The sequence below is a fragment of the Akebia trifoliata genome, chromosome 3 (genome assembly GCF_017979445.1).
Source record: "Akebia trifoliata isolate Shusen 1 chromosome 3, ASM1797944v1, whole genome shotgun sequence".
Taxonomy (NCBI): Eukaryota; Viridiplantae; Streptophyta; class Magnoliopsida; order Ranunculales; family Lardizabalaceae; genus Akebia; species Akebia trifoliata.
In genome coordinates this window covers 24,189,665-24,201,124 of record NC_141377.1, presented here as the reverse complement: position 1 = coordinate 24,201,124, position 11,460 = coordinate 24,189,665, and the positions used below count along the sequence as shown (strand labels likewise).

The following is an 11,460-nucleotide window of genomic DNA, read 5'->3' as shown; positions in this document are numbered from 1 at the left end:
CATCCCCAAAATGACATCAAAGTCAGAACAATCTAATTTCATGAGGTCGGCACTCATCTCTTGGCCCTCTATCCTAATTACACAGTTCCGACATAACTTCTGCGTTATCTGTCGGTCTCCCAACGGTGTAGATAGTTTTATTAACCGACCCGTATCAGAAATCTCTAATTCTAGCAACCGTGCAATCTCAGTGGAAATATATGATCTAGAAGAACCGGTATCAAACAAAACTCGAATCTTAATGTTGGAAATCAAAATTGTACCTTCTAACACCTCGTCTGACACTGGTATCTCCTCTTGAGTCATATGGTAAACTCTGCCTTGGGGTCTAGGAATCACCCCCGACTATTGCTGTGATGAGGGGCAGTCTCTTCTGATATGTCCCGACTGTCCGCAACCAAAACACGTTAACGGTCCTGTCTGAATAGGTCTCTGTGGGATGGGTGGCCTCACACTCTGTCTGGTTGGTCCCCTTGGCCCTGTTGGCCTCACTGAAGCCCCAACTGGTCTATAACTCGACGGTGCAGGAGCTCGATACTGTGAATATGTGGGTCCAGAGGCACTCGATCTCGAAAACATCGGCCTCTTGGCCAGATCAGCCCTAGGGGAAAATGAAGTCTGGGGGCGACTAGTCTGCCCCCTTGAAGTCTGCAACTCCATATCCTCCCGCTCAACCCTCTGAGCTCGACTCACTGTGTCTCTGTAGCTAGTGGTCTCGATCACTGACATCCTGGCCCTTAGGTAGGGTCGCAGTCCCCTGAAAAATCTACGAGCTTTCTGCAGATCTGTCGGCATGAGCTCGGGCGCGTATCGTGATAACCTAGTAAATCTCAGCTCGTAGTCCGTAACGGAAAGGTTGCCTTGCACCAAACTTGAGAACTCCTGATGTTTAATCTCTCGAGCCGTCTCGGATATGAATCGATCTAGGAACATCTTCTCGAAATCGGACCACTCAAAAGGTCCATCCCCCAAAACATTTTTCTCCGAACGCCACCAATGGCTGGCATCACCGTCAAACTGAAACGCCGCCACCGGTACCCATTGGTCTCTCGGGCACTGCATAGTGCTTAGAATCTCTTGGGTCCTTAAAACCCACTCCTCGACCTCAGCTGGGTCCGAAGAACCTCCAAATCTAGGTGGGCGTAGTCGCTGGAAGTTCTGAAGCTACATCCCCGGATCTGTCTGAGTCTGGGGTGGGGAAGTCCTCGTGGCTCTCAGCGGCACCATCGGTGGCCGTGGCTCCTGAGGTGGAATAGGGTCAGCTTCCTGTGAAGAAGCCTGGCGCTCCCTCAACTCAGCCACTTCCTCGGCTAGTCTAGCCTGTGACTCAAGCATTTCCTCCCTAAACTTGTTCTGGGACTCAGCCATCTGTCCCATAAACGACATTAGCTGTGCTATCGGATCGGGGGTCGGATCCGATGCTTGTCCCATCTATACTGTAGTTCGGCCTCTCCCTCGGCCTCTACCTCTGCCCCGTTCGCTCATCTCGCTTCTGTTTATCAATAGCAAGGCATTTATCAACATCAGGCTAAAAATCATTTTTATGAAAGAATTAATGAACATCTTGAATAGGAATTTAGCAATGAACACCATTTTCATTACTAGCGGAACGAACCTAGAATCCTATCTTAGTCTTACTAGGCACTATGGACTCTAGACACGGAAGAGCTTGAAGTCCCAATACGGAACTACTAATGTGCTCTGATACCATCTGTAGCGCCCCGCCAAACGCTAACACAAATCCCAATACCGCCTCGAGGCACTAGGTGGCGCCTTGAAATTTCGGCATGGTCTCCTCTGTTTATGTTAGCGTTTCACGGAACTCAAACTTGATAAACAATACCAAACAATCCTATATAAAGCAACGAATCCAATGACTAAAGAACGTAAGACAATAGATTTTATAAACAACAAAATAAGCAAGATCAGAGTTGCGCAAAAAGGTATAAAGTTATACAGGATTACAAAGTCTATCCTCACTCTAACATAGACCTAGCACTCGGTCCCAAAATACTATGTACACTTCCTAGGATGAACAGACTCCTAGTAGAAGTAGTCGTGTTGCTCACCGGGCAACGGACTCTGGTCGTCGATCTGACCGACCAGGTGTTCCTCGGCTAATAGCTCAGCACCCGCTGCGCCAACTAAAGGCTCTGCAACTATAAAAAAATGGAAGGAAAGGGTGAGTAACAATGGTTACCCAGTAGGTCCACAAACAATTCCTACTAATAACCTCACCTAACGTGATCGAATAATCATACTGCGTTATTTCAAAAACATGCAGTTTTAATAAGAACCTACGATTTAACTGGTACATATAGCCAGGGATGAGCAACTAAACAATTTAAGAGTAACACATAGCATCAATCATCCATACTCATTATACAAATTTCATTTTATGCAAATACAGTTGACAACATTAAAATAATAAACATGCTTTTCAGTTTATAGTTCGAAGTATAACAGCAGATACATAATACAAGTGGTGGAGTAATGGAATTTGAGCGTTGGGATTCACGACTGGATCGCTCCCAGTCGGGACATGATGTTACAACATAAATCTAGCTTTTAGTTCCTGATTTTGTGGCCGGTCGCTGCACTTACCACACGGGTGACCATTTATCCGGCTCAGGCTGGCCGTTTGACGTGACCGTAAGCAATGGGTCTCTTTTCGATGTGTCAGAACGTTCGACTACTACTAGATTGTTAGTGATCACTGACTAATCATCTTCGTCTATGCCTATCAGGCGTGCATGTGATTCCCAAATGACACTCCACTCGTATACGACCACCTTTACAATGCACGTTCACTGGTAAAGATAAGAAAGGAATGGACCCGGATTCCAGTTGTGACTCCACTCTCATACGCGTCCCATACCACGTATGAGTTTGGTGGTCCCTACCGTACATCCCAGGATAGTGTACCCCTCCGGATGATGTGACACACTATCCCTTCAGGCATTCACAAACCCTTTAACAGCTCACAAAATAGCTACGTATACATATATAATTTTTCATTTAAAACAAAAGAGAAATTAACAAACAGGGTTGAGAACGGATATCCAGTTCCTACCATGCAACCGTGGCCAATCGGCCTAAAATAATAACAGTACTCAGCGCACGCGCTAACATAATCGAAAATAAACATGCAACCCTTTCATTAATAACCTGGATATTCTTTCACCAACCTACACACAACCTACAATGTAAAATGCAGACATCACCCCTCGGGTGTGATTCTGATATTTTACCGTTCATTCCCTTTTCCCATTCTCTCAACATTCTCATTTTTCATCCTTTCAAATCAACCATTCATTTTCAATCTTTCAAAGTCATTCTTTTGGTCTTTCCATTGAAAACCATCGAAGTTTATTAAAAAACAAGGTCCCAGCGATGCTCGGGACCAAAGCTGTTAAAAATAGAGAAAGCTGGTGAAAATTTGGCTAAGTGTCAGAAACTCAAATTTTCAAAGTTCTCGAAATTAAAAACGGGTTTTTCGAAATGAAAGTCTTGATCATGAGATTCGACACCATATAGTTTTTGTAATCTAATTCAAAGAAACGTGAAAGTTATTTCATTTTGAAAACTTGCCGAAAACGTCGAAAATTACGTTTTATTCTTGAAACCAAAATTCGGATTTCGATCCTTTGAGATTTGGATCTTAAAACCATTCCCATTGTTCCGAAATGGGGGGTAAAACCTTAATTTCATTAAAGAACTTAAAGTAAATGTTTTTAATAAAATAAAGGGTGAGAAATAGTGTATAAGGTGTGAGGAGGTCAAGCCAAGAGTCAGAGTCTGTTTTTGACTCAGAACAGTGCTGTCGGCAGCAAAACCTTGTTCTGTCGGTGGAACCGATGGTTTCTACCGACGGAAGAAAACTTTCGATGGCAGAAGCTTCATTCTGTCGGTGGAACAGACAGAATGCCTTCGACAGGTGCCGGTGGCACCGACCCTTCCCGCCGACAGCCTGAACCTCACTTGCAATTTTTGGGTTTTTCGATCCCTTCTTTGGATCTTTGTTCCATTCTTCAAATCCCTCAATCCACCCACGAATTCAACATTTAAAATATAGATTAAACACATCAAATCCTTATATCTAGCATGAATTTCAATTCAAATAAAGATTTTTATGATTTAAAACAAGCAACACATTTTAAACAAAATCCCTAAATGCAAATTTCAGAAATCTAAAGCTACCAATAAGAATTGAAAGTCCCCTACTTGTTTGTGGACGCCGAAAGCAATGAACTCGTATAAGGATCAAAGTTGGTGGTGAAGGAGTTGGTGTTGAGTTGAGTTTGATGCAAGGTGAGCTAGGGTTTGCAATCCCCTTTGACGACGGCACTCCTTTGCTTCTACAATGAATGGTGGGCCTAACTCTCACTCGATGGAACCCTCGATGAAGATGTGTTAGGATTCACTCGAGCCACACAGCTAGGTTTTGATGGAGGATGCGGAAAACAAATGAGAATGGGTTAACAAGGAGGGTGAGGTTGTAGCTATCGTTGTAGCTGACAACTTTGTCTTCTTCGTCGAAGTTCAACGGTCATTCATTCTTAACGGATCTTGAGGAGAAGAGAGGAGAACCCTAGGTTTTTGGGAAAATCTGAGCTTTGGATGCTTTGGAGAAGAAAGAAAGTGATTTAAAAGAAAATAAATTTTCTTTTATAACAAGGGCGATGGCATACTTGTAATTTCCCTATTATTTCTAGTTTCGCCCGTAACTTGACTATCTAGACTCGAAAAATGACAAACGAGTATTCCATTTTGAATAATTTTTCGCTACGAATCTAATGAAAATGTTGAATTTTCCTAATTCTCCCTCTAATGAAAATTTTCTGTATGGGTCCCACTCGACGCGAAATTCGAGGATTTGTTAACTTTTTCACCCGAACTTGATTTCAAACTTACTTATAGGCTAAAGTATATATTTCGATCGTTTTGAAGCTAATGGCGAAGTCGATCTTCAATAAAAATGAACATAGCATAATTCGGGTACTTGACTCTAAGTTTCCTTTCTAAAATATTCTTCAAATAAATACTATTTGATTTCCTCGAGATACGAGTTAAAAATACGGGGTGTTACACATTGATATAATAGCTTTAAATTAGGTTACATAAATAATTTGATTATCTTGAGGATAAAATTATAACTTCATAATCTCAACAATTTGTAATATTTATTTCCGAAAAGCAACCCGGGAACACCCACGATAAGTTCAAGTCATGACCTATGGGAAGGTTTTTAGCCTCTAGGTTTACTACGTGTAATGCATTTTATCTAGTGACTTTTGTCCAAGTGTACCTATATACCTTTCGAGCGTACTCAATTAAACGGTATGTAGTGACCTAGTTTGATGTACCGTATAGGTAATAATTTAATACTCCAACTCAAATCTCTTAAGTCAAAAATAACTAGTTTAATCCCTAGTTGAGAGATGACGCACAATACTGAGCAAGGGCACTCTTAAGTCACCTCTCGTCTAGAATAGACGTCATCTATCTCCCTAGTACCGTAGTATATCGGTGTAGGATCTCGCTTAGGTACTGATTTTGATCTAGAAATGCAATTGGTGAACTTAGATTACTTTGATATACCGTATAGGTACGAGTCTAGGGTTGTAGTTTTCATAAATGATTTTCCTATCCTGCGATGGGACCAACCACGTGCTAGTACTATGTTGGCAATCGAGGCATGTGACCGTGTGGCTTACAATTGGACAAAGGCTCAGGTCACTCCAACACAGGTGTATCGATATACCTTTCAAAATCACCTGATCAAACGATACTGATACCCTAGTTTTATATACCTTATGGTACTTGACTGGAGTTGTGATTTTCATGAATGACGTCGCATATCCGAGGAGACCGGGCCATGCACTAGTGCCACTTTGGATATTAGGGACATACAAGCGTGCAATGCAATAAAGTAAACATGCTAGTTCTGTGTGCAAATAGGATAGGGTATGCCCGGGGTATTTTCCAGATGAATGGGCCCGTGGGCCAAATCAAACCATCAATACATAGATGCCACATAGATCAAAGAATATAAAAATCCATCACTTCTACATTAAGATCATGTAAGCACATTAAAATATACCTATAGAGACCATGGCTTTTCAAATAATTGATCAATAAAGATAATACATCCACAGTTAAGCATCGACCAATCAATTTTTTTTCATAATTTTTTTAACAAATGAACTAATCATAAAAGGACTTCTCTTTTTTTTTGGTCCAACCGAAAATCACTTTGAATTTCCATTTTAATCAATCAAAAAGTGACGAGTGGTACGCCCTTAGTTTAACGAAAAAGTGATCTATTTAATCTTTTGAAGCTTTCAAACACAAAATAAAAATAAAGTCCAAGAGGAAAGTTGCCAAGACTAACGTGAAGAACAAATTGAGTAAAAAAATTTTAAAATTTTTAAAATTATTTTTTTCTTTTTTACTCATTCTGAGGCACATTGCCTCTGGTTTTTGGCTTAGGCCAATATTTTTTTTCTTCTTATGTTTTGTTTTTTTTTCCATTTTGTATCCCTACAAGAACCAAATAGAAATATTAGTGGAAACGATAGTAAACGAACTCAAAAATCGATTTCAACTTGTCAAAATCTTGCTGACTTAGTCATATTTGAAAGAAAATTTCGTTCTACCCCAAATCGATATGCTATAATAATTAATCGGAGATCGGACAAAAAAATTACAATTGGTTTAAGTTTGACTGCCCACTTGATAAAAAAAAAATATTTTTTGTTTTTTTTTATATACTCATTTTGAGGCACATTGCCTCTGGTTTCTGGCTTGGGCCAAATTTTTTTTCTACTCATTTTGTATCCCTACAAGAAGCCGAACGAAAATGTTAATGGAAACGATAATAAACGGGCTCAAAAATCGATTACGACTTATCAAAATCTTGTTGACTTTGTAACATTTAAAAGAAAATTTTGTTCTACCCTAAATCGATTTGCTATAAAAGTTAATCGAGGATTAGACGAGAAAGTTACAATCAATTTAAGTTCGACTGTCCACTTAGTAAAAAAAAAGAAAAACTTTTTTTTTACTCATTTTGAGGCACATTACCTCTAGTTTTTGGCTTAGGCAAAAAAAAAACATTTTTTTTCATTCTTTTTATTTTTTTGATGATATGCATGCTTAAAAAAAATAATCGGATAACTAAAGAAAAATTCAATTTTTTTTCTTTTACCCAAGGGAGTACATAAAGAAAAAGAAACCCACTTAAACAACAAACACAACAAATACAACAAATAATGTTAGCTTACAAATAAGAATATTTTGTATTTTTTCCAATATGGTCAAGTTGACACAAGGGTAGAACCTTCCCTCCCCAGTGGAGTCACCAAGCTGTGGACACGTGATTTATTCATTTTTTGAATATATCAACCACTTTGGGAGTGGTTAGGAGTTATTACCATTCATATTTGAAATGGGTGTGAATGGTCACCTGGATTGCATTTATTGAAAAATAATGTTTTTTGGCATTTGATGACTCTCATACGGATATGGCTCATTTGGTTCAACTTTTGATTCATGGTAAGGAGGTCTATTTTATGGAGTAGGGAAGGTGTTAGGCACCTTACTCCCTCCACAATTGGTGGTAATCTCGAACTCGGTTCATTTCTAAAAATAAAAATAAAATAGAAAGGAATTGAAAATTCTGATATGTGCCCTCAAGTATGAGGAACTTTAATATTGATTCAAACCATTGAGGGCACCCTTATTGAAAAAGGGCCATTTGATGGTTCAAGTCATTAGTGGTGTGTGTGTATGTGTCTAAGTGTAGAGAGAGGGAGAAGTAGAAGAGGGAAGTGGAGAGGAGAGAAGGGGGTAATCCTTGATTTGGTCTTCTTTATCCTACCAAAATATAAGTCTTCTTTTCTTGATCTTGATTATGGTAATGAGTTAGACTTTTGATGGTTGAGGGTTGAGTTGATAAGTTGGGAGAATTAAGGGTTGAGAATGATATGAGAGAGTTTAGAGTTGAGAGTTGAGATTGGAGGGTTGAGATTAGAGGGTTGAGTATGATAATGAGAGAGAGGGATTTTTTATTTTGAGACTTAGGGATGTTTCTCAAATTTTTATTAGGTAGTGAGAGTTGAGGATGATAGGGGTTTTATAAAGTTTGGGAGTTATTTTTAAGGGTAAAATTGGGTGAATTGGGGAGAAATGATGTGGGATTTAAGAGAAAGATAGGGGTAAATTAGAAGGTTTTGGAGAGTATTTTTGTAAAAAGGTTAAATGGATTTTTTTACAATTCAAATGGGTTGGATCTTTCAATCCATTTGGGTTGAGTGTTAAGTGAAGGAAAATAAATGGTGAGGATAGGGTGTAAGAGAGTGATGGATGGGTTGAGTGTTTGGGGAGTAGTATTTGGATTTGAGAGAATGGGGGGTGTAAGAGTGTGGTTGACGATATTTTGGGAGGGTGTGGGAAATGATACCATGTGTTTAAATTGGTGGAAATGAAGGGTTGAGATGAATTGATGGGAGAGTATGAGTGTTTGATTAGAGAGGAGGGGTGTGGGTTTAGATTGTAGATGTGGGTTTTGTAGGGAATGATGAGGGTAGATTAGGGGGAGGTATAGGTTAGGGGTATGGGTAGATGATGTTTAGAGAAAATGTGATAGGATAGGTTGGGGATGAGGGAGGTGAGTTGGGTGGTGACATGTGTCCCATCTTGATAATTGTGGTAATTGGTTGTGATGTTGGGTTGGGTTGAGTTGGGTTTGGGTAATGAGTTGAACTTTGGGCTTTTGACTTTGGGGTTAAGTAGTGGATTATTTTAAAGAATTGTTGAGTTTTAGATTGTAGGTTGGGCTTAGGTATGATGAGTTTAGGTTGGGTTGAGTGTATTGATGGATAGGATTAATTTGAATGGGCTTAGGTGATGGGTTTAGGTTGGGTTGGATGGGGTTAATTTGAATGGGCTTAGGTAATGGGTTTAGTTTGGGTTGGGGGTGTAGAACAAGAATGGATTTGGACTTGTAGACTGTAGGAGGGAAGTGAGATGTTTGGGTCCACGGGCTATGTAAGTAGGCTCGGGTCATTTATGAGAGAAATGGGATTGTTTTGGAGGTATGGACTTTGAGGGCCCAATACGATTTTTCTGTCTTTTTGGGCATTTTGCATCGAGGGCCCAGTCAAATTTGTGTGTCTACACATAGCATGTAATCAAATCCGTTGTCAGGTCTCTCTCTAATTATCATGTCGTAAGTCCTTTAATTTATGTTGAGTTTGGTCCTATCAAGCTTTTTATTTCTGTTAAGTCTTTCAATTCTGGTGAGTCTGTCAAGTTTGCAATGGATTCTATCACCTCACCTAAGTTTAATGAGATAGGAAAAAAAATTTATTACCCGAACGCTATAAAGATTTAACTAATAATCTAGTTTTGGAGGGAGAATCTTCTGATAAAGTACGTTCTCCCGAAGTAATCAAGTTACTTTAAAAAGAAAATGAATGTCGATTTCAACTTCTAATGGAAGAAGTAAAGGTTATCAACCTCGGAACAAAAGAAAAATCTCAAAAGGTTTGAATTGGATCTACTTTATTCCCCGAAGAACATGATGAAATAGAAAATTTAAAGTTGTATTCGGGTGGTCTTATGAGGATATGTCTGGTGTAAGTACGGATATTGTTCAACATTAGATTCCACTTCATCCACACAGTGGTCCAATTAAACAGAAGCTCAGATGCATGAAAATATAATGAACTCTCAAAATCAAAGAAAATGTTACAAACAAAATTAACAATATATTTTTAGAAGTAGTAAAGTACCTTGAATAGATATCTAACATAATCCCAATTCCTAAAAAGGAAGGAAAAAACACAATGTGTGTGGATTTTAGGGACCTAAACAAGGTAAACCCAAAAGATACTTTTCATTTATCACGCATAGATGTTCTAGTAGATAGCACAATAGGACATGCTTTGTTATATTTCTTGGACGAGTTTTCAAGGTATAATTAGATAAAGATAGATCCTCAAGATATGCAGAAAACTATATTTATCACATAATGGGGGACATTCTATTATAAGGTCATGCCACTCAATTTGAAAAATACTGGGTTACTTATCAGAGAGTAGCAACAACTCTATTACATATCATGATCCATAAGGAAGTTGAAGTCTATGTGGACGACATGATAGTCAAATCCAAGGAATGAACTAGCCATGCAGCTACTCTAGAAAAATTTCTCACAAGGATCCATAAATATCAGTTACGTCTCACCCCACAAAAATACATGTTCAATGTTACTTCAAGAAAACTTTTGGGATTCGTAGTCTGTCAAAGGGGCATTGAAGTAGATCCAGGAAAAATCAAGGTTATTTAAGAAATTACACTACCCACAATAGAAAAATAGATTCAAGGGTTCTTGGGTAAGGTTCAGTCTGTCAGCAGATTCATCGCTCTGCTCGGCAATGTCTACAAGCCCATTTTCAAGCTTCTTAAGAAGAATGAGCAGACATTTAAAAATAAATGGTGTCAAAAAGCTTTTGATCAGGTTAAAGAGTATCTCGCAAGTCCACCTATCATAGTTCCATCGACCCTAGGTTAACCATTCCTTCTCCATCTATGGTCTTAGAAGTAGCTCTGGGATGTATGCTAGGATAGTATAATAAAGACAATTGCAAAAAAAAAAAGTCATTTATTATTAGAGTATGAATAGAAGTATTCCTCACTTGAGAAGACCTACCTAGCATTAGTGTGGGCTACTCAAATGCTTCGATATCACATTCTCTCTCACTCAATCATCTTGTTATTTCGAATGGATCTTCTTAAATACATATTCGAGAAGCCAACATTAATAGAAAGAATCACATGATAGTTACTACAGTTGTCTATGTTTGATTCATACATGTTACACAAAAATTGGTTAAGAGAAGTATGGTAGAATACTTGGTTGATCACCCAATGATAGAGGGAATAAGACCTATTGATCAATTCCCATATGAGAATATTTTAAATGTTGAGGAAGAGTCACAAAATCAAGTATGGCAATTATACTTCGACATAATCGTAAATCAAAATAGGTATGGAATAGGGGCAATTCTGTTCTCACTTGAAGGGTGCCACATACCAATTGCTATTAAGCTAGCATTCTCTAATACAAATAGCATAGAAGAATATAAAGCATGCATTGCCAGGCTTGAAGCCGTTCTAAATTTGTGTATCACCAAAATTGAAGTATTTGGGGATTCAATGTGAGTTATACACCAATCATTGGAAGAATGGAAAACTTAAGATAAGAAACTGAAGACTTACCATGAGTATTTGCTAAATCTAGTTAGGAAGTTCAAGGTTATTATATTCCAACATCTATCATGAGAACATAATAGATTTGATGATGCTTTAGCCACCTTCTTATCAATTATCAATCTACCTCTAGGTATGGAATTAAGGAATATCACTATTGAAGTCAAAGACGAACCAACATAT

The 11,460-nt window shown here is 38.6% G+C and overlaps 1 protein-coding gene across 1 annotated transcript; it reads right to left on the bottom strand.

Annotated features, from left to right (window-relative positions):
- Positions 1–345: 345 nt before the first annotated feature.
- On the bottom strand, positions 346–1,062 carry LOC147406177 (uncharacterized). The gene has a single exon (XM_086432508.1). The coding sequence runs from the start codon at positions 1,060–1,062 to the stop codon at positions 346–348; it is 717 nt and encodes a 238-aa protein (XP_086288634.1).
- Between the last annotated feature and the right edge of the window lie 10,398 nt (positions 1,063–11,460).